This window comes from Heteronotia binoei, chromosome 4 (assembly GCF_032191835.1).
Source record: "Heteronotia binoei isolate CCM8104 ecotype False Entrance Well chromosome 4, APGP_CSIRO_Hbin_v1, whole genome shotgun sequence".
In the NCBI taxonomy this organism is placed as follows: Eukaryota; Metazoa; Chordata; class Lepidosauria; order Squamata; family Gekkonidae; genus Heteronotia; species Heteronotia binoei.
The window spans coordinates 180,046,224-180,069,701 of NC_083226.1; the positions used below are offsets into that span (position 1 = coordinate 180,046,224).

Genomic DNA, 23,478 nt, shown 5'->3' on the forward strand with positions numbered 1-23,478 from the left:
ACAGCAGCTGCCCTTTGAAGGACAACCTCTGCCAGAGCTATGGCTGACCCAAGGCAATGCTAGCAGGTGCACACTTCACCACTACACCAAACTGGCTCTCCAAACTGGCAGGCTACACCAAACTGGAAGGAAGGAAAAAGCCAGAGCTTCCTTTGCCCAGTTCACTGGATCCCGTGGGAGACAGACAAAGAAAGCACCTTTAAGACCAACAATTGCTAATGTTTTAAGTTTTTAAAAAAATGTTTGTTTGTGTGCTTTATAAAGTTTATATCTCTGCTACACGGCATTGCATTTTATGACACCCACGGCCCGGCCCGACAAGGTCTCATTTATGTCAGATTCGACCCTCATAATAAATGAGTTCGACACCCCTGTTCTAGAGACTTTAAATTCCAGCATATTTATGTCAGACACCATTTCATTCATTACTTCCTGCCCCAGCATGCCATAAATCAGCTCCGACAGCCACTTCTCTGGAGTGCTCGGGATTTATCTCAACAATGCAAGCATCTCAAACTGCTACAAACAGAACACCAACCTGCCTTAACAAAGGTGGCCAGTATCAATTAACAGAGAAGACACACCACCACCACAGTATGCAAGTGTGGCTCAGTGGTAGAGCCTCCACTTGGCGTGCAGAAGGCGCCAGGTTCAGTCACCAGTCCTAAGCAACCTCACAGGGTGAAGACAAAACAGAGGAACGAAGAATCACATAAGCGCTATCGAGTATCAACGTAAGGGCAAGTTAAAAAGTGTGCCACGCAAACAACATTACTAGAGATAACCATGTCAATCTACTGCAGTCCAAACAATCAACAGTTACATATGAAGCTGCCTTCTACTGAATCAGACCTTCGGTCCATCAAAGTCAGTCTTGTCTACTTAGACTGGCAGTGGTTCTCCAGGGTCTCAAGCTGAGGTTCTTCACGCCTACTTGCCTGGACCCTTTTTAGTTGGAGATGCCGGGGATTGAACCTGGGGCCCTCTGCTTACCAAGCAGATGCTCTACCACTGAGCCACAGCCCCATTCATGGCTCTCCAGGGTCTCAAGCTGAGGTTTTTCACACCTACTTGCCTGGACCCTTTTTAGTTGGAGATGCCGGCGATTGAACCTGGGACCTTCTGCTTACCAAGCAGATGCTCTACCACTGAGCCACAGCCCCATTCATGACTCTCCAGTGCCTCAAGCTGAGGTTTTTCATGCCTATTTGCCTGGACCCTTTTTAGTTGGAGATGCCGGGGATTGAACCTGGGACCTTCTGCTTACCAAGCAGATGCTCTACCACTGAGCCACAGTCCCATTCATGGCTCTCCAAGGTCTCAAGCTGAGGTTTTTTACACCTACTTGTCTGGACCCTTTTTAGTTGGAGATGCCGGCGATTGAACCTGGGACCTTCTGCTTACCAAGCAGATGCTCTACCACTGAGCCACAGCCCCATTCATGGCTCTCCAGGGTCTCAAGTTGAGGTTTTTCACGCCTACTTGCCTGGACCCTTTTTAGTTGGAGATGCCGGGGATTGAACCTGGGACCTTCTGCTTACCAAGCAGATGCTCTACCACTGAGCCACAGCCCCATTCATAGCTCTCCAGGGTCTCAAGCTGAGGTTTTTCACGCCTACTTGCCTGGACCCTTTTTAGTTGGAGATGCCGGCGATTGAACCTGGGACCTTCTGCTTCCCAAGCAGATGCTCTACCACTGAGCCAGCGTTGTGTTTGAGGCAGAAGGTTTTGTAAGGCAGATCCCACCTACCTAGAGTTACCCCCACTGGCCAACAGGAGGAGATCTGATGTGTTGCCAGATCTAGGTTGGGAAATTCATGAAAATTTGGGGATGGCTCCTGGAAAGAACCACCACCTCAGTGGGGCAGTGTTCCTTTTAAGCTGAGTTAGTGTGAGATAGCTCACAGTTTTTTTAGCCTCTGGCTCACACATTTTTGTCTCAGCACAGAAAGCATGGCCCCAGAGGAAACAACTTCATGGAGAAGCCGAATAGCTCACTCACAAATTTCATGCCAGCAGCTCACAAAGAAGAATTTCCGCTCACAAGTCTCCACAGCTTAGAATAAGCACTGCAGTGGGGTACAATATCATACAGTCCTTCCGCCAAAGCATCTAGGGGGACGGGTCTCTTCATCCAGAGATGAGCTGCAATTTCAGAGGGCCCCCAGCCAGGTCCCACCCGAAAGCTACCATCTCTACCATCCCCCCAAGCAATAAACCAGCTTGGTGCAACTAACTAAAGCAGAGGTGGCCAAACTACAGCTCTGCAGCCACATGTGGATCTTTCACACACATTGTGTGGCTGTCAAAGCATCCACTGCCCTATCGGTCAGCTTGGAGAAGGCATTTGTCTCTCCAAAGTTGCATTTAAAGCTAAAGTTGCTTTCTTTCCACTTCTCCTTCTCTCCCTCCCCCACCTATTTGCCTGCCCGCCTTCCATCCATACATCTTGTGGCCGTCAAACATCTGACATTCATGCCTTGTGGCTATCGAACACCAGAAGTACATAAAAGAAGCCCTGTTGGATCAGGCCAGTGGCCCCTCCAGTCCAACACTCTGTGTCACATAAGAACATAAGAGAAGCCCTGTTGGATCAGGCCAGTGGCCATCCAGTCCAACACTCTGTGTCACATAAGCGAAGCCCTGTTGGATCAGGCCAATGGCCCCTCCAGTCCAACGCCCTGTGTCACATAAGAGAAGCCCTGTTGGATCAGGCCAATGGCCCCTCCAGTCCAACACTCTGTGTCACATAAGAGAAGCCCTGTTGGATCAGGCCAATGGCCCCTCCAGTCCAACGCTCTGTGTCACATAAGAGAAGCCCTGTTGGATCAGGCCAATGGCCCCTCCATACCAACACTCTGTCACATAAGAACATAAGAGAAGCCCTTTTGGATCAGGCCAATGGCCCATCCAGTCCAACACTCTGTGTCACACAGTGGCCAAAAAAAGCCAGGTGACATCAGGAGGTCCATCAGAAGGGCCAAGACACTAGTAGCCCTCCCACTGCTGTCCCCCCAAGCCCCAAGAAGACCAATCATCACTTGCCCCAGACAGAGAGTTCCATCTATACCTTGTAGCTAATATCCACACATGGACGTCTGCTCTTAAGAACATAAGAGGAACCATGTTGGAGCAGGCCAACAGTTCACAGTGTGTCACACAGTGGCCAAAAAACCCAAGTGCCATCAAGAGATCCACCAGTGGAGCTAGAAGCCCTCCCACTGTGCCCCACCTCCCACAAACACCAAGAATACAGAGCATCACTGCTCCAGACAGAGTTCCAACGATAAGCTGTGGCAAATAGCCACTGATGGACCTATGCTCCAGATGCTTATCCAATCCCCTCTTGAAGGTGGCTATGCTTGTGGCGGCCACCACCTCCTGTGGCAGTGAATTCCACATGTTAATCACCCTTTGGGTGAAGAAGTACTTCCTTTTATCCGTTCTAACCTGTCTGGTCAGCAATTTCATCGAATGCCCACGAGTTCTTGCATTGTGAGAAAGGGAGAAAAGTACTTCTTTCTCTACTTTCTCCATCCCATGCATTATCTTGTAAACCTCTATCTTGTCACCCCGCAGTCGACGTTTCTCCAAGCTAAAGAGCCCTAAGCGTTTCAACCTTTCTTCATAGGGAAAGTGTTCCAGCCCTTTAATCATTCTAGTTGCCCTTTTCTGCACTTTTCCCAAAGCTATATCCTTTTTTGAGGTGCGGTGTGCAAAACTGTACACAGGACTCCCAACGACGCGGTAACCATGACAACGAGCCCTCTCGCGCTCTCCGAGTCCCCCCGCATGCGCAGTGCCTCACAACAACCCCGCCAGGTAGCCCAGCGTCGCCTAATAAACTGGACTGTCCGCGCTGCTACGATTCCCGGGCCCAAGTTATTACTCCGAGCGGCGCCGCTGACGCTGCTCCCTCGCCACCACCGCCCCTCACAGCCCCTGAGGGAAGGATACGGTCCCGACTCCAGTAAGCGGCTCCTTCCGGCCTCGGCCCCGCGGCCACATCCGCCATCTTGAAACAACCGCCACTCCCAGCGTCCCTCCGCCCAGCCACGCCCACCGCTCGCTCTTCTCGCGCCCCATTGGCTGGTCTCACCTCGGCTTTGCCCAGATACGGCGCCGGCTGAGGAAGCAGCCTATCACCGCCCTTCCCGGAAGACTCGAGGCTACCGCTCGGGTGGGGCGGGCGAGTTCGACTCCCGATGCTTTCTGGGAGTTGAAGTCCTTTTGCCCACGGGGTCCCGCGGAGCGGCTTTCACGAAGAACTACAACTCCCTCTAGGGATTGCGGCTCAACTGAGGAAGCTAGGCTTGTGAAAGAGGACTACGGTTTCCATAAGCCCCGGCGGCTGCAAACTACGGGTCGCGAGCGGGGACCAAAACGCCTCAAACCGGTGCCCTTTTTTGGTTGCCTTGCTCCTGATGCTGCAGGAGGATGGAGGAGAGGGCTGGGCGCGGCAGCATCAAGCCCTACCTGGACAAGCTCACCCTGGGGGTCACCCGCATCCTAGGTAAGCCACAGGGGGCGGAGCCCAAGCCCAGAGGCCCTGGGTTGCCATGGTAACCCCCAGACTCGGAGCTGGCCGGGGGCTGCAACAACCCATGGCCATTGCAGCAAGGCGCTATTGCAGCTGCCTTGCCTGCAAAATGTGCGCCCTGTGCTGAGCCTGGAACAGGGCAACTGGCTGCTTCCTTCTCCCTCTCTCTTGCTTCCTTCTGCATCACAGCTTGCTTTGCCAGGCATGCTCAATCGCACAGGAGCTACAGTGCAAAGCCTCTGTTTTCTCCATTGGCTGAGGCTCCTCCCTTGGGGACGAAGTGGGGAGAGGCAGGCTCTCTCATTCGCACTGGGTTGCCATGATTCAAGGGTTGGAACACTTTCCCTATGAAGAAAGGTTAAAACGCTTGAGGCCCGGGGTTGCCAGGGTAACCCCCAGACTCGGAGCTGGCCGGTGGCTGCAACAACCCATGGCCATTGCAGCAAAGGGCTATTGCAGCTGCCTTGCCTGCAAAATGTGAGCCCTGTGCTGAGCCTGGAACAGGGCAACTGGCTGTCCTCTGCTTCCTTCTGCATCACAGCTTGCTTTGCCAGGCATGCTCAATCACACAGGAGCTACAGAGCAAGGACTCTGTTTTCTCCATTGGCTGAGGCTCCTCCCTTGGGGAGGAGGCAGGCTATCACAGTCGCACAGCAGAGCTACTGAGTCAAGCCTCTCTTCCTTCTATTGGCTGAGGCTCCTCCCCCTCCTGGTCCCCTGGGGGAAGGAAGGAAAGAGCCAGAGCTTCCTTTGCCCAGTTCCCTGGATCCCATGGGAGAAATACAAAGAAAGCACCTTGAAGACCAACAAGTGCTAATGCTGTTTTAAGGTTGTTTTTTTAACAGTAATTGTGAAGTCTTGTGAGCAAGAATTGTACTTTGTGAGCTATTGGCATTAAAGTTATGAACTCCTGCATAAATTACCTTGCTCTGAAGCTATTTTTTCCTGAGCCAAGGCAAAATGGTGTGAGCAGGAAGCTAACTGTGAGCTAGCTCATACTAACTCAGTTTAGAGGGAACAGTGCCCCAGAGATATTTTTAACTGAACTTTCCACACAGAGTTTCTCGTTTGATCTAGGATCTGACTTGGACTCTTTTAGAAGCCGCCAGTTCTTCTGCCTGCTACATTTTCCCATGGCCAGTGCCTTGCAGAATCTTTCTCCAGCCCGCCCTGTCCCTTTTCTTTGATCTCAGAAGGACCAAATTTATTCTGTTGATCATCTGTCACCTTGTCAGTGCCTCTCTTTGGGAAGTTGTGGTTGGCCCGTAAAGTTGAGAGAGAGATTTGTATGTCAGGCCAGAACGAAATGATTTAAGCATGAAGGTGGGGAAAGAGAGACAGATATTTCTTCTGCAGAGAGCCAAAGGGGATGAACTAAATGACCTAACAGGATTTTTTTTTTACCATCTTAGCCTTTGATGCTTCAAAGACTTGCACCTGCTGTCTTTCTTCTTGCATTTGCAATGTGGCCAGGGGTCTGCTTCTCTGATATTTTATGGCTATACTTTCCTATTGCTCTTGGTGAGAAAACATGGGAAATCAAGCCCAGATACCCGCACTTGCTCTATGGGGTGCCTGTCTATTTCTCAGTCTCTAGTTCGCACCTCCAAAACTCCGGAGCCAGTTTGGTGTAGTGGTTAAGTGCGCAGACTCTTATCTGGGGGAACCGGGTTTGATTCCCCACTCCTCCACATGCACCTGCTGATGTGATCTTGGGTCAGTCACAGGTTCTCTCAGATGTGTTCTCTCAAGAACAGTTCTGTCAGAGCTCCCTCAGCCCCACCTACCTCACAGGATGTCTGTTGTGGAGAGGGGAAAGGGAAGGAGATTTGTAAGCTGCTCTGAGACTCTTGGTTAGCAAAGGGTGGGGTATAAACCCAGTCTCTTAACGCAGTGTTGTTTCTGTCCGGCCTCCGTATATAACGCAGGTTACAAAGGCAACCCAATAAAAGAGGGCAAGATATAGCATGTGGAAGCAGAGCGGAATTTAGCAAGAAATCTGAGAATCGTCGCTTAAGGCTCCCGCACAGACAAAAGGATATTAAAGAGCCCCTCTCCTCATTTCCTGCTTCTGCTCCCAGCTCAATTAACTGTTCAATAGTTAGTTCAAAATAGAAGGAACTGTTCAATAGTTCAATAGTTAGTTCAAAATAGAAGGATCCCGCCATATCAAAGCGTATAGCACCACAAAAGCGCATAGCACCACAAAACGTTTTAAATGTATTGTATTGGTTTTAAATTGTTTTGTGTAATCGATTGTTAGCTGCCCTGAGCCCGCTTGCAGAGAGGGTGGGATATAAATTTAAAGTAATAAATGAAATAATAAAAAAGGACCCTGGGAGCATGGGGTGACTTTAGTCCTCCTTCCTCAGCCTCGTGCCTCCAATACATACCACCTCTTCACCCCCATGGCCGTTTTTTAAAGACCCAAACGACGCTCGGATTTCCATCTGTGTCATTTCAGAATCATGGGCCTTTTGGCCTCTAGAAAAGGTTCGCTGGAGCATCAACGGCTCCCGTCGCAAGTCCCGATACAAGAACACCAGTGCCAGATGCAGACCAGCTGTGGATTTAGTTGGAAATCCTCTCCCATTTCTTTGTCTGTCTTAGACTACCCACCCCTGAATGACAAAGCCATGCTTTCCCTTTTTTCTAGAAGCTTCTCCAGGAGTGACTGAAGTGACGTTCGTAGAGAAGGAGCCAGCAGAACGGCACACGATTGTTTCGTGGGAGCAGGTAGGTGGGTGGGTGTTTGTGGGCTGGTTCAGGAGGGGACAGATTCATGTTTTTTATTCTAGCATAAGGTTTTCTGAACTGAGCTCTTTAATTTGAACTTCTACTTTATGCACTTCCTTTATCCGCCTTCCTTACTGGGACTTAAGGCATATTGCATGGACACGTGAATATCTGAAGCTGCCTCATATTGAATCAGAGCCTTGGTCCATCAAGTTCAGTATTGTCTACTCAGACTTGCAGTTGCCAGTTCAGCGTAGTGGTTAAGTGCGTGGACTCTTATCTGGGAGAACCAGGTTTGATTCCCCACTCCTCCACTTGCAGCTGCTGGGAGAGCCCTCTCCAGCCCCACCCACCTCACAGGGTGTCTGTTGTGGGGGAAGAAGGGAAAGGAGATTGTGAGCCGCTCTGAGACTCTTCGGCGTGGAGGGCGGGATATAAATCCAATATCTTCATCTACCTCACAGGGTGTCTGTTGTGGGGGAGGAAGGGAAAGGAGATTGTGAGCCCCTCTGAGACTCTTCGGCGTGGAGGGCAGGATATAAATCCAGTATCTTCATCTACCTCACAGGGTGTCTGTTGTGGGGGAGAAAGGTAAAGGAGATTGTGAGCCACTCTGAGACTCTTCGGCGTGGAGGGCGGGATATAAATCCAATATCTTCATCTACCTCACAGGGTGTCTGTTGTGGGGGAGGAAGGGAAAGGAGATTGTGAGCCGCTCTGAGACTCTTCGGAGTGGAGGGCGGGATATAAATCCAATATCTTCATCTACCTCACAGGGTGTCTGTTGTGGGGGAGGAAGGGAAAGGAGATTGTGAGCCCCTCTGAGACTCTTCGGCGTGGAGGGCGGGATATAAATCCAATATCTTCATCTACCTCACAGGGTGTCTGTTGTTGGGGAGGAAGGTAAAGGAGATTGTGAGCCGCTCTGAGACTCTTCGGAGTGGAGGGCGGGATATAAATCCAATATCTTCATCTACCTCACAGGGTGTCTGTTGTGGGGGAGGAAGGGAAAGGAGATTGTGAGCCGCTCAGATTCGGAGTGGAGGGCGGGATATAAATCCAATATCTTCATCTACCTCACAGGGTGTCTGTTGTGGGGGAGGAAGGGAAAGGAGATTGTGAGCCGCTCATATTTGGAGTGGAGGGCGGGATATAAATCCAATATCATCTTCTTCTTCTTCTCTCCAGAGTTGGGCAGAGAGATTTTTGCATCACCTCCTGCCTGGTCTTTTTAACTGGAGATGCCAGGGATTGCACCAGGGACCTTCTGCATGCCAAGCAGATGCTCTACCAGTGAGCCACAGTCGGCTTGGGTGACATGATAGAGGTTTACAAGATTGTGCATGAGACAGAGAAGGTAGAGAAAGAAGTCCTTTTCTCCCTTTCTCTCAATACAAGAACTCATGGACGCTCAATGAAATGGCTTAGCAGTCGTGTTAGAACGGATAAAAGGAAGTACTTCTTCACCCAAAGGGTGATTAACAAGTGGAATTCACTGCCACAGGAGGTGGAGGCAGCTGCAAGCATAAACGGCTTCAAAAGGGGATTACATGAATTTATGGAGCCACAGAGTATATATGGAACACTCTGTCTGAGACAAGTGATGCTCTGGATTTTTGGTGTTTGGGGGGCATTAGTGAGAGGGCTTCTAGTCTCCTGACTTCCTGATGGCACCTGGGGGTTTTTTGGCCACTCTGTGTTGGAATAGGCGAGCCACTGGCCTGATCCGACGCGGCTTCTCTTATGTTATCTTACGTTCTTAATACAGTCGATGGGATGTAACATCCAATAAACACTGCAGTTGGAATTTGGATTCTAGAAACGTGGAACTGGCCGGGAATTTGGCACAGCAGTGGGGGGAAACATGAGAATTGTGAACAGAGGAAATGAACACATAAGAAAGATACTGCCAGATTTTGAGAACATAAGTAGAACCTTGCTGGATCAGGCCAGTGATCCAGACCGATTCAGGGGCGTCTCTCATACCGCAGCTAACCAGTTCCAACAACAGGGCACAGAGACGGAGGCCTGCCACCTACGTTGCCTCCTAGCATAAGAACATAAGATCCAGCCATCGCCAGTTGTTCTATCCCAGGGGTGGCCAAACTTGCTTAATGTAAGAGCCACACAGAATAAATGTCAGATGTTGGAGAGCTGCAAGGCAGGAACATCAGGAGGGAGGGAGGAAGGAAGGAAGGAAGGAAGGAAGGAAGGAAGGAAGGAAGGAAGGAAGGAAGGAAGGAGGGAGGAAAGGAGGGAGGGAGGAAGAAAAAAAGGAAGAGGGAGGGAGGAAGGAAGGAAGGAAAGGAGGGAGGAAGGAGGGAAGGAAGGAAAAAAGGAAGGAAAGGAGGAAGGGAGGGAAGGAAGGGAGGGAGGGAGGAAGGAAGGAAGGAAAGGAGGAAGGGAGGGAGGGAGGAAAGGAGGGAGGAAGGAAGAAAAAAAGGAAGGGAGGGAGGAAGGAAGGAAAGGAGGGAGGAAGGAAGAAAGGCAGGAAGGAAGGAAAAAAGGAAGGAAAGGAGGGAGGAAGGAAGGAAGGAAGAAAAAAAGGAAAGAAGGAAGGAAGGGAGGAAGGAAGAAAGGCAGGCAGGGAGGAAGGAAGGAAGGCAACTTTAACTTTAAATGCATTATCCAAGCCACTGGCTAGCTTGGCTTTAAAGAGACCAAGCCAGCTGACGGGATGGTGGGGGCTTCAAGAGCCACACAATATGTGTTAAAGAGCCACAGTTTGGCTACCTTTGTTCTATCCCATACTCTCGCTAAGCTGTGAAGTCCTGTGGGCGAAAATCCTACTTTGTGAGCTACTGGCATTAAAATTGCGAGCTACTGCAGAAAATAACTCGCTCTGGGGCCATGTTTCCTGAGCCGAGACAGAAACGTGTGAGCCGGAGGCTAAACCCCCCCCCCCCTGTGAGCTAGCTCACACCAACTCAGCTTAGAGGGAACGCTGCTTCTAACCCAGTGCTCTGTTTTCAAGAGCAGACCGCTAGATCCCTCCAATAAGCTTGTGAGTGAGGCCTGAAATCGGATCGCTAACCTCCGGCTGACACCCGGCGATTGCCGTTTGAACTCATCTCCAGACGACCAAGATTGGTTCCCGGGGAGAAAATGGCTGTTTTGGAGGGTGGACTCTGGCATTATATACCCAACTGAGGTCTCTTCCCTCCCCAGGTTCTGCTCCCAAAGTCTCCTGGTCATTCCTAACCCAGAGTTAGGCCCTTCTCTGTTTTCTGTGTCTGGCACCCTGGTATTCAGAGAGGTACCCGCTCTGGACAGAAGGGGGAGCCATGGAGCTTCCATAGCTCAATACGACAAAGGCAGCCATTCATCATAAACCAGTCAAATCCTTTTGCTCTTTTCAGTGCTGAATTTCTTGAAGTTCATACACATTACGTGAAGAAGAACTGTCTTTGGCCGCCGGCTGCAGCCACAATGACTGAGAGTTCAACGGTCCCTTGAAGACTAGCAAAATGCTCAAATTTGCTAATGGATTTCCTCACAAATCTGAGATTGGTTAGTCAAGAAGAGCCTTTGCAGAACCTTAAAAGGCTCTCCGTTTGCCTCTTAAGATGGCACAAGGCAGTCTAACAAATTTAACAAATGCAAATAAACTGGTCAGTTTTTAAAGCGTCCCGAGATTCTTTATATCTGCATCAGGTGGGAGTGGCCTAATATGCAAAGGAGTTCCTGCTACAAAAAAGGCCTGATGTGAAAGTTTTGAAAGTGTCTGTTGTTAAAGGATTCTGGAGCTCCCCCCTTCTTTTTGCTTTTTTTGGGCATTTCCGGGCCTGTAATACAGCCCCATGGCGCAGAGTGTTCAAGCTGCAGTACTGCAGTCCTAAGCTCTGCTCACGACCTGAGTTCGATCCCCGGCGGAAGCTGGGTTTTCAGGTAGCCGGCTTGAGGTTGACTCAGCCTTCCACCCTTCCGAGGTCAGTAAAAGGAGTCCCCAGCTTGCTGGGGGGGAAGTGTAGATGACTGGGGAAACCAATGGCAAACCACGCTGTCAAAAGTCTACCGTGAAAACATCATGATGTGATGTCACCCCAGAGTCGGAAACGAGTGGTGCTTGCACAGGGGACCTTTCCTTTCCAATACAGACGAAGCGAAAGAAATAACAAAAGTCTGACCTGCTGTTCCCTTTTTTGCCTTCCCCAGAGCCGCTTCCCGCAGGTCCCTCCTTCTCCTGACGCTCCTGCCGAGAGTCTGGGCTGTAGGTCTTTTTCCAGAAGGCAGAATTTTAGGGCCGTGTCATCCAACAGGGCAGTGACACCAAACAGCTGGGCAGACGGGAGGGAGGATGTTAGACCTGTTAAGGTCAGCCCGCTTGGCGCAAAGGTCCGGGGACAGCAGCCCAGGAGATCAGACGTGACGCAGGCCGACAGGAATGCCTGAGCAGAGACGCCCGGGGCGACGGACGGACGCTCCATGCAGGCGCCGGGATCCATCCGGGCAGAAAAGCGAAGGGCGAACTGGGCTGGGGACAGCGCTGGAGGCGAGTGATAAATTCTACAGGAATGGATAGTGCTGGGGGATTAGGTCATCGCTGTCCTTGATGAGCTGAAGTCTTTGTGTCTCCCCCCTGTTTTCTCTGGTAGGAGCCATGGCTTAGTGGAAGAGCCTCTGCTTGGCATGCAGAAGGTCCCAGGTTCAATCCTCAGCATCTCCAGTTAGAAGGACCAGGCAGGAGGTGATGGGAAAGACCTCAGTGGCTCATCACTAGGGCATCTGCTTGGCATGCAGAAGGTCCCAGGTTCAATCCTCAGCATCTCCAGTTAGAAGGACCAGGCAGGAGGTGATGGGAAAGACCTCAGTGGCTCATCACTAGGGCATCTGCTTGGCATGCAGAAGGTACCAGGTTCAATCCCCGTCATCTCCAACTAAAAAGGGTCCAGGCAAATAGGTGTAAAAAACTTCAGCTTGAGACCCCGGAGAGCCATGAATGGGGCTGTGGCTCAGTGGTAGAGCATCTGCTTGGGAAGCAGAAGGTCGCATGTTCAATCCCCGGCATCTCCAGTTGAAAGGACTAGGCAATAGGGTGGTGAGGAAACAACTTCTTCTGTGCTTGAGACCCAAGAGAGTTGCTGCCAGCCTGAGCAGATAAATACTAACCTTGAGAACCAGTTTGGTATAGTGGTTAAGTGCATGGACTCTTATCTGGGAGAACCGGGTTTGATTCCCCACTCCTCCACTTGCAGCTTCTGGAATGGCCTTGGGTCAGCCATAGCCCTAACACTGTCCTTGAAAGGGCAGCTTCTGGGAGAGCCAGTTTGGTGTAGTGGTTAAGTGTGCGGACTCTTATCTGGGAGAACCGGGTTTGATTCCCCACTCCTCCACTTGCAGCTGCTGGAATGGCCTTGGGTTAGCCATAGTTCTGGCAGAGTTGTCCTTGAAAGGGCAGCTTCTGGAAGAGCTCTCTCAGCCCCACCCACCTCAGAGGGTGTCTGTTGTGGGGGTGGAAGGTAAAGGAGACTGTGAGCTACTCCGAGACTTTGAGATTCAGAGTGAAGTGTGGGGTATAAATCCAATATTTTCCTCTGGAGAGCCAGTTTGGTGTAGTGGTTAAGTGTGCAGACTCTTACCTGGGAGAACCGAGTCCGATTTCCCACTCCTCCACTTGCAGCTGCCGGAATGGCCTTGGGTCAGCCATAACTTGCAGAGCTGTCCTTGAAAGGGCAGCTTCTGGGAGAGCTCTCTCAGCCCCACCCACCTCACAGGGTGTCTGTTGGGGGCGGGGGAGGTAGAGGAGATTGTAAGCTGCTCTGAGATTCAGAGTGTAGGGCGGGATATAAATCCAATATCTTCTTTCGCTTGATGGGCTGGGGGTCTGATTCAATCTAAGGCACCTTCAAGTATTCAACAAGCATTCCATTGGCTTTTGAAGTTGCGCAGGGCAAGCAATAGCTGGAAACACAAAACATAAAAAATGGAGAGCTGGAGGGGCCCAGGATCTGTTATGTTCTCACTGTGGCAGACAGGGATGCCAAACTCCAGATGGCTGTCTTCTGGGCATGGAGCAGGGGTCACCGGGGGTGTGGAGGGGTAGTTGTGAATTTCCTGCATTGTGCAGGGGGTTGGACTAGATGACCTCAGAGGTGCCTTCCAACTCCATGATTCCTCAAAGGCTCCCAGCTTGTATCTGAATAATATTGACCTTCCCTACAGGGTTGCTGTAAGAATCACTGAAAGACAAGTATGAAATCCGCACGGAATATGCTGAAGTGGCTCGAAGAAGAAGATATTGGATTTATATCCCGCCCTCCACTCCGAAGGGTCTCAGAGCGCCTCACAATCTCCTTTCCCTTCCTCCCCCACAACAGACACCCTGTGAGGTGGGTAGGGCTGAAAGGGCTGTCACAGCAGCTGCCCTTTCAAGGACAACCTCTGCCAGAGCTATGGCTGACCCAAGGCCATTCCAGCAGGTGCAAGTGGAGGAGTGGGGAATCAAACCCGGTTCTCCCAGATAAGAGTCTGCACACTTAACCACTACACCAGGGGTGGCCAACGGTAGCTCTCCAGATGTTTTTTGCCTACAACTCCTCCACTTGCACCTGCTGGAATGACCTTGAGTCAGCCATAGCTCTGGCAGAAGAAGAAGATATTGGATTTATATCCCACCCAAAGAGTCTCAGAGCGGCTCACAATCTCCTTTCTCTTCCTCCCCCACAACAGACACCCTGTGAGGTGGGTAGGGCTGAGAGGGCTCTCACAGCAGCTGCCCTTTCAAGGACAACCTCTGCCAGAGCTATGGCTGACCCAAGGCCATTCCAGCAGGTGCAAGTGGAGGAGTGGGGAAACAAACCCGGTTCTCCCAGATAAGAGTCTGCACACTTAACCACTACACCAAACTGGCTCGGAGAGGCTAAACCATGCAGAGATCACGAGCCAGCCCCTTTTTCGTCCAAGATGCCATGATCCACTCCGTCTTCTTGATGACATAGCTGCAGAACAGGCTGCAGGAGCTGACATGGAGGGAGGGGAAGGCCAGTTTGGTGTAGTGCAGGGGTGGCCAATGGTAGCTCTCCAGATGTTTTTTGCTTACAACTCCCATCAGCCAGTTTGGTGTAGTGGTTAAGTGTGCAGACTCTTATCTGGGAGAACCGGGTTTGATTCCCCACTCCTCCACTTGCACCTGCTGGAATGGCCTTGGGTCAGCCATAGCTCTGGCAGAGGTTGTCCTTGAAAGGGCAGCAGCTGTGAGAGCCCTCTCCAGCCCCACCCACCTCACAGGGTGTTTGTTGTGGGGGAGGAAGGTAAAGGAGATTGTGAGCCGCTCTGAGACTCTTCGGAGTGGAGGGCGGGATATAAATCCAATATCTTCATCAGCCGCAGCCATTGGCTATTCCAGCTGGGGCTGATGGGAGTTGTAGGCAAAAAACATCTGGCGAGCTACCGTTGGCCACCCCTGGTGTAGTGGTTAAGTGTGCGGACTCTTATCTGGGAGAACCGGGTTTGATTCTCGGCTCCTCCACTTGCAGCTGCTGGAATGGCCTTGAGTCAGCCATAGCTCTGGCAGAAGAAGAAGAAGGTATTGGATTTATATCCCGCCCAAAGAGTCTCAGAGCGGCTCACAATCTCCTTTACCTTCATCCCCCACAACAGACACCCTGTGAGGTGGGTGGGGCTGGAGAGGGCTCTCCCAGCAGCTGCCCTTTCAAGGACAACCTCTGCCAGAGCTATGGCTGACCCAAGGCCATGCTAGCAGGTGCAAGTGGAGGAGTGGGGAAACAAACCCGGTTCTCCCAGATAAGAGTCCACACACTTAACCACTACACCAAACTGGCTCTCCAGAGCTGTCCTTGAAAGGGCAACTTCTGGGAGAGCTCTCTCAGCCCCACCCGCTTCACAAGGTGTCTGTCGTGGGGGAGGAAGGTAAAGGAGACTGTGAGCCACTCTGAGTGAAGAGTGGGATATAAATCCAATAACTACTTCTTTTTCTACTTAGCGCCAGGGGGAAGCAGGGCAGGCCCCCGTTTTCCTAGCAGGGCTTTTGCATCTTTCACAACTGCTCCTCAAGCAGAAATGAAACGGGATGCTTTCCCCGAAACTGCTTTGGAGACGCTTTACCTGTTCAACTTCAGCTTGTGGTGCAACTCTTGTCGCTGCCACACACACACACACACACACGTATCCCGGCCAGAGAATGGAAAGCCGCGATGCTGTCCAGGCCTGAGTGTGCCTGACCCACCAGAGCAGGGAAAAGGCCAGAGTAAACTGACTTCCTCTGCACTGAGGTCTTGGATGAAGACCGCCCCTCTGATGCCTGAAAAGCAGGCCCAGGGAAGGGGCCCCGGAACCCTCCATGGGCATGGAATGTTCTCAGCCAGTTCACGTGCCCCAGGGGCTTCTGGGAGCCAGGCACTGCTAGACGCTGACCTTGCCCCCCTCTCGCTGGCTTCGGGGGGTCAGGACCTCACAAGCCCGCAGCTCAGGGGGTCTTTGCTGTGGAATCCCTGGAATGCTTCCGAAATAGCTGGCAGGCCCCTGCTGATCCTTGGGGAGTTTTCTCTGCAGCCATGAACTCTTGTACGTTTTTTTTTCCTTTTGTCACTTTTCTGTAGAGCCATCTCTTTCTGCATGAACTGACCCATTTGGGGAGGGACGGTGGCTCAGTGGTAGAGCATCTGCTTGGGAAGCAGAAGGTCCCAGGTTCGATCCCTGGCATCTCCAAAAAAGGGTCCAGGCAAATAGGTGTGAAAAGCCTCAGCTTGAGACCCTGGAGAGCCGCTGCCAGTCTGAGAAGACAATACTGACTTAGATGGACCGAGGGTCTGATTCAGTAGAAGGCAGCTTCATATGTTCACCGTGGCGCAGAGTGGTAAAGCTGCAGTACTGAGTTCGATCCCAGCGCAAGCTGGTTCAGGTAGCCGTCCCAAGGTTGACTCAGCCTTCCATCCTTCCGAGGTTGGTAAAAGGAGTCCCCAGCTTGCTGGGGGGAAAGTGTAGAGGTCTGGGGAAGGCAATGGCAAACCACCCTGTAAAAAGTCCACCGTGAAAACGTTGTGAAAGCAACGTCACCCCAGAGTCAGAAACGACTGGTGCTTGCACAGGGGACCTATCCTTTCCATAAAGACACACTAGGTCTCACCCTCTCCAGTTATTGCCTTTGCATGCAAATAGGACATTCTTCCAAAGAGCTTTAGAGGAAGGGGTCATGTTAATTTTTATTATTATTATTATTTCTTACATTTGATGAATCACCCTGTCCCAGCTAGCGCCAGGCTCAGGGCGACGTACAACATTTAAAAATACATATATATATAATCAGTTCTATTAGAAGGAGGGAGGGACGGTGGCTCAGTGGTAGAGCATCTGCTTGGGAAGCAGAAGGTCCCAGGTTCAATCCCTGGCATCTCCAACTAAAAAGGGTCCAGGCAAGTAGGCGTCAAAAACCTCAGCTTGAGACCCTGGAGAGGCATGAATGGGGCTGTGGCTCAGTGGTAGAGCATCTGCTTGGGAAGCAGAAGGTCCCAGGTTCAATCCCCAGCATCTGCACCTCACATGCCTGGTGGATAGGGTTGCCAATCCCCAGGTGAGAAAGAGCATGGCCCTGCACGCCCCGCCCCCATCAGCTGACTCTGTTTGGTGTAGCCAGTCTTCGCTCGGACTCCCCAGCAGTCTCTGGTCTTCTCTCCCCTCTGGCTTTTGCAGAAAAATGGCTGCGTCCTTCCGGAGGATTTGAAGAACTTCTACCTGATGATGGACGGCTTCCACATGACCTGGAGCATCAAGATGGACGGTCAGCTTGCCGCAGGCTTTGGTCTCTGTGCACCTTTGCGTTTCTGCCAGATGAAGCGGTTGCTTTCTGTCCTTGCCGTCCGCCAGCATCGCTCTGCCCCAGCTTGGTGTAGTGGTGAAGTGTGTGGACTCTTATCTGGGAGAGCCAGGTTTGATTTCCCACTCCTACACTTGCACCTGCTAGAATGGCCTTGGGTCAGCCATAGCTCTGGCAGAGGTTGTCCTTGAAAGGACTGCTTCTGGGAGAGCTCTCTCAGCCCACCCACCTCACAGGGTGTCTGTTGTGGAGGAGGAAGGGAAAGGAGATTGTAGGCTGCTCTGAGATGCTGTCCTCGAAAGGGCAGCTTCTGGGAGAGCTCTCTCAGCCTCACTACCTCACAGGGTGTCTGTTGTGGGGGAGGAAGGGAAAGGAGATTGTAATAATAATAATAATAGCTTTTATTTCTATCCCGCCCTCCCCACCTAGGCGGCTCAGGGCGGCTAACAACAGCTCATACGTTAACATAAATAATAAAACTTTGGATTTAACAATTAAAATTAAACATATAAAAACCAGTTAGTTAAATTAAAAATACATAATTGTAGGCCGCTCTGAGACTCTGTCCTCGAAAGGGCAGCTTCTGGAAGAGCTCTCTCAGCTCCACCTGCCTCATAGAGTGTCTGTTGTGGGGGAGGAAGGGAAAGGAGATTGTAGGCCGCTCTGAGACGCTGTCCTCGAAAGGGCAGCTTCTGGGAGAGCTCTCTCAGCTCCACCTGCCTCACAGGGTGTCTGTTGTGGGGGAGGAAGGGAAAGGAGATTGTAGGCCGCTCTGAGACGCTGTCCTCGAAAGGGCAGCTTCTGGGAGAGCTCTCTCAGCTCCACCTGCCTCACAGGGTGTCTGTTGTGGGGGAGGAAGGGAAAGGAGATTGTAGGCCGCTCTGAGACTCTGTTCTCGAAAGGGCAGCTTCTGGGAGAGCCCTCTCACAACAGCCCCTGTTGTGAGGGAAGGAGATAAAGGAGATTGTAAGCCACTTTGAGACTCTGATTAAGAGAGAAGGGCGAGGTATAAATCTGCAGTCTTCTTCCTGCTGCCTCCTACTTTTCCTAGCATTGTTGTGTTTTCTGGTGACTGATCTTCTGATAACGTGACCAAAGTGTGATGGCCTCAAAGCCGTTTCCAGGCTTCCTATGCCAGGGAGAGGCCACCTTCAGCCAATCCAGCCAGGACACCTGATTCTTATTATTATTTTATTTCCTTTCTCTCCCTCGTGGCGACCCCAAGTGGCTGACGTCATTCCCCTCTCCTCCATTTCACCCTCACAACAACCCCGTGAGATAGATTAGGCTGAGAGAACGCAACTGGCCAAGGGTCACCCAGCAAGCTTCCATGGTGTAAGTGGAGATTCGAACCTCGTTCTGTCAGATCATAGTCCAGGCATGGAACCTAAATGAATATACGAAGCTGCCTTCTACTGAATCAGACCCTGGGTCCATCAAAGTCAGTCTTGTCTACTTAGACTGACAATGGCTCTGCCACTGAGCCACAGCCCCATTCATGGCTCTCCAAGGTCTCAAGCTGAGGTTCTTCACGCCTACTTGCCTGGACCCTTTTTAGTGGGAGATGCCGGGGATTGAACCTGGGACCTTCTGCTTACCAAGCAGATGCTCTACCACTGAGCCACAGCCCCATTCATGGCCCTCCAGGGTCTCCAGCTGAGGTTATTTACGCCTACTTGCCTGGACCCTTTTTAGTGGGAGATGCCGGGGATTGAACCTGGGACCTTCTGCTTCCCAAGCAGATGCTCTGCCACTGAGCCACAGCCCCATTCATGGCTCTCCAGGTTCTCAAGCTGAGGTTCTTCATGCCTACTTGCCTGGACCCTTTTTAGTGGGAGATGCCGGGGATTGAACCTGGGACCTCCTGCTTCCCAAGCAGATGCTCTGCCACTGAGCCACAGCCCCATTCATGGCTCTCCAGGGTCTCCAGCTGAGGTTCTTCATGCCTACTTGCCTGGACCCTTTTTAGTGGGAGATGCCGGGGATTGAACCTGGGACCTCCTGCTTCCCAAGCAGATGCTCTGCCACTGAGCCACAGCCCCATTAATGGCTCTCCAGGGTCTCAAGCTGAGGTTCTTCATGCCTACTTGCCTGGACCCTTTTTAGTGGGAGATGCCGGGGATTGAACCTGGGACCTCCTGCTTCCCAAGCAGATGCTCTGCCACTGAGCCACAGCCCCATTCATGGCTCTCCAAGGTCTCAAGCTGAGGTTATTCACGCCTACTTGCCTGGACCCTTTTTAGTGGGAGATGCCGGGGATTGAACCTGGGACCTTCTGCTTACCAAGCAGATGCTCTACCACTGAGCCACAGCCCCATTCATGGCCCTCCAGGGTCTCCAGCTGAGGTTATTTACGCCTACTTGCCTGGACCCTTTTTAGTGGGAGATGCCGGGGATTGAACCTGGGACCTTCTGCTTCCCAAGCAGATGCTCTGCCACTGAGCCACAGCCCCATTCATGGCTCTCCAGGTTCTCAAGCTGAGGTTCTTCATGCCTACTTGCCTGGACCCTTTTTAGTGGGAGATGCCGGGGATTGAACCTGGGACCTCCTGCTTCCCAAGCAGATGCTCTGCCACTGAGCCACAGCCCCATTCATGGCTCTCCAGGGTCTCCAGCTGAGGTTCTTCATGCCTACTTGCCTGGACCCTTTTTAGTGGGAGATGCCGGGGATTGAACCTGGGACCTCCTGCTTCCCAAGCAGATGCTCTGCCACTGAGCCACAGCCCCATTCATGGCTCTCCAGGGTCTCAAGCTGAGGTTCTTCATGCCTACTTGCCTGGACCCTTTTTAGTGGGAGATGCCGGGGATTGAACCTGGGACCTCCTGCTTCCCAAGCAGATGCTCTGCCACTGAGCCACAGCCCCATTCATGGCTCTCCAGGGTCTCCAGCTGAGGTTATTCACGCCTACTTGCCTGGACCCTTTTTAGTGGGAGATGCCGGGGATTGAACCTGGGACCTTCTGCTTACCAAGCAGATGCTCTGCCACTGAGCCACAGCCCCATTCATGGCTCTCCAGGTTCTCAAGCTGAGGTTCTTCATGCCTACTTGCCTGGACCCTTTTTAGTGGGAGATGCCGGGGATTGAACCTGGGACCTCCTGCTTCCCAAGCAGATGCTCTGCCACTGAGCCACAGCCCCATTCATGGCTCTCCAGGGTCTCCAGCTGAGGTTCTTCATGCCTACTTGCCTGGACCCTTTTTAGTGGGAGATGCCGGGGATTGAACCTGGGACCTCCTGCTTCCCAAGCAGATGCTCTGCCACTGAGCCACAGCCCCATTCATGGCTCTCCAGGGTCTCAAGCTGAGGTTCTTCATGCCTACTTGCCTGGACCCTTTTTAGTGGGAGATGCCGGGGATTGAACCTGGGACCTCCTGCTTCCCAAGCAGATGCTCTGCCACTGAGCCACAGCCCCATTCATGGCTCTCCAAGGTCTCAAGCTGAGGTTATTCACGCCTACTTGCCTGGACCCTTTTTAGTGGGAGATGCCGGGGATTGAACCTGGGACCTTCTGCTTACCAAGCAGATGCTCTACCACTGAGCCACAGCCCCATTCATGGCCCTCCAGGGTCTCCAGCTGAGGTTATTTACGCCTACTTGCCTGGACCCTTTTTAGTGGGAGATGCCGGGGATTGAACCTGGGACCTTCTGCTTCCCAAGCAGATGCTCTGCCACTGAGCCACAGCCCCATTCATGGCTCTCCAGGTTCTCAAGCTGAGGTTCTTCATGCCTACTTGCCTGGACCCTTTTTAGTGGGAGATGCCGGGGATTGAACCTGGGACCTCCTGCTTCCCAAGCAGATGCTCTGCCACTGAGCCACAGCCCCATTCATGGCTCTCCAGGGTCTCCAGCTGAGGTTCTTCATGCCTACTTGCCTGGACCCTTTTTAGTGGGAGATGCCGGGGATTGAACCTGGGACCTCCTGCTTCCCAAGCAGATGCTCTGCCACTGAGCCACAGCCCCATTCATGGCTCTCCAGGGTCTCAAGCTGAGGTTCTTCATGCCTACTTGCCTGGACCCTTTTTAGTGGGAGATGCCGGGGATTGAACCTGGGACCTCCTGCTTCCCAAGCAGATGCTCTGCCACTGAGCCACAGCCCCATTCATGGCTCTCCAGGGTCTCCAGCTGAGGTTATTCACGCCTACTTGCCTGGACCCTTTTTAGTGGGAGATGCCGGGGATTGAACCTGGGACCTTCTGCTTACCAAGCAGATGCTCTACCACTGAGCCACAGCCCCATTCATGGCTCTCCAGGGTCTCCAGCTGAGGTTATTCACGCCTACTTGCCTGGACCCTTTTTAGTGGGAGATGCCGGGGATTGAACCTGGGACCTTCTGCTTACCAAGCAGATGCTCTACCACTGAGCCACAGCCCCATTCATGGCTCTCCAAGGTCTCAAGCTGAGGTTATTCACGCCTACTTGCCTGGACCCTTTTTAGTGGGAGATGCCGGGGATTGAACCTGGGACCTTCTGCTTACCAAGCAGATGCTCTACCACTGAGCCACAGCCCCATTCATGGCTCTCCAGGGTCTCCAGCTGAGGTTATTCACGCCTACTTGCCTGGACCCTTTTTAGTGGGAGATGCCGGGGATTGAACCTGGGACCTTCTGCTTACCAAGCAGATGCTCTACCACTGAGCCACAGCCCCATTCATGGCTCTCCAGGGTCTCAAGCTGAGGTTATTCACGCCTACTTGCCTGGACCCTTTTTAGTGGGAGATGCCGGGGATTGAACCTGAGACCTTCTGCTTCCCAAGCAGATGCTCTACCATTGAGCCACAGCCCCATTCATGGCTCTCCAGGGTCTCAAGCTGAGGTTTTTCACGCCTACTTGCCTCGACCCTTTTTAGTGGGAGATGCCGGGGATTGAACCTGGGACCTTCTGCTTACCAAGCAGATGCTCTACCACTGAGCCACAGCCCCATTCATGGCTCTCCAGGGTCTCCAGCTGAGGTTATTCACGCCTACTTGCCTGGACCCTTTTTAGTGGGAGATGCCGGGGATTGAACCTGAGACCTTCTGCTTCCCAAGCAGATGCTCTACCACTGAGCCACAGCCCCATTCATGGCTCTCCAGGGTCTCAAGCTGAGGTTTTTCACACCTACTTGCCTGGACCCTTTTTAGTGGGAGATGCCGGGAATTGAACCTGGGACCTTCTGCTTACCCAGCAGTTGCTCTACCACTGAGCCACAGCCCCATTCATGGCTCTCCAGGGTCTCCAGCTGAGGTTTTTCATGCTTATTTGCCTGGACCCTTTTTAGGAGATGCCGGGGATTGAACCTGGGACCTTCTGCTTCCCAAGCAGATGCTCTACCATTGAGCCACAGCTCCATTCATGGCTCTCCAGGGTCTCAAGCTGAGGTTCTTCACACCTACTTGCCTGGACCCTTTTTAGTTGGAGATGCCGGGGATTGAATCTGGGACCTTCTGCTTACCAAGCAGATGCTCTACCACTGAGCCACAGCCCCATTCATGGCTCTCCAGGGTCCAAGCTGAGTTTTTTCATGCCTACTTGCCTGGACCCTTTTGAGTTGGAGATGCTGGGGATTGAATCTGGGACCTTCTGCTTACCAAGCAGATGCTCTACCACTGAGCCACAGCCCCATTCATGGCTCTCCAGGGTCTCCAGCTGAGGTTTTTCATGCCTACTTGCCTGGACCCTTTTTAGTTGGAGATGCCGGGGATTGAACCTGGGACCTTCTGCTTACCCAGCAGATGCTCTACCATGGAGCCACTGTCCCTCCACAAACTGCTGCATTAACTGCTACACCACATCGGCTCTCAGGAAGGCTCATTGACTCAGTCCCCGTGGTGCTCCTTCAAATACTAAACTCCAGGGTTGGAAGTCTAGCAGGAGCTCCATTTGCATATTGGGCCACACGCCCCTGAGGTAGCCAATCCTCCAAGAGCTGACAAGGCTCTCTTTCGTATGCTCTTGGAGGATTGGCTACATCAGGGGGGTATGGCCTAATATGCAAATAGAGCTCCTGCTAGAATTTCACCCCTGCGTAGTCTCCTAGCTTTCAGATGGCCTGTCCATGTCCACCATGGAGACGCCATCTTGCCTAGTTAAGCCTTAAGACTTCCCGCTATCGGCTGTATTTTTACGGAACTAGAGGGTAGACGTTTCTTTTTTAAAATATGGAAAAGAAAACTCAGATTCTGCAAAAGGCTGGGTTCATTCCACGGCCCCTTCTGCTGCTTTTTGGTGCCCTTTTCCTAGCCCTGTTGACTTAGCCCCCCCCCCCCCACTCTGTCCTGCAGACAACCCAATGCCCCTGGGCTCCATGACGATCAACAGCATCTCCAAGCTCACCCGGCTGAGCACCGCGCTGGCTTACACCCTGCCCAACGCGCCAACTCTCGCCGACTTGGAGGACACCGACGAGGAAGGAGGTAGCGTCTGCCTGGCCGTCAACATTGGTTCCCTGCCC

At 52.2% G+C, this 23,478-nt stretch overlaps 2 protein-coding genes across 3 annotated transcripts in view; one reads left to right on the forward strand and one right to left on the reverse strand.

Annotated features, from left to right (window-relative positions):
- Positions 1-4,039, reverse strand: part of KIAA1328 (KIAA1328 ortholog) — a 447,944-nt gene extending 443,905 nt beyond the window's left edge. The window contains exon 1 of one of the 2 annotated variants that reach the window (XM_060236224.1): positions 3,958-4,039. In XM_060236224.1, the coding sequence (XP_060092207.1) occupies positions 3,958-4,015 (58 nt within the window). In that variant the 5' untranslated portion in view covers positions 4,016-4,039. The remainder of the gene's footprint in view (positions 1-3,957) is intronic. The other variant, XM_060236223.1, reaches the window with a different exon arrangement.
- A 307-nt stretch (positions 4,040-4,346) lies between these two features.
- Positions 4,347-23,478, forward strand: part of TPGS2 (tubulin polyglutamylase complex subunit 2) — a 35,158-nt gene continuing 16,026 nt past the window's right edge. The window contains exons 1-4 of the mRNA XM_060236242.1: positions 4,347-4,513; positions 7,197-7,276; positions 16,925-17,012; positions 23,309-23,440. Of these exons, the coding sequence (XP_060092225.1) occupies positions 4,438-4,513; positions 7,197-7,276; positions 16,925-17,012; positions 23,309-23,440 (376 nt within the window). The 5' untranslated portion in view covers positions 4,347-4,437. The remainder of the gene's footprint in view (positions 4,514-7,196; positions 7,277-16,924; positions 17,013-23,308; positions 23,441-23,478) is intronic.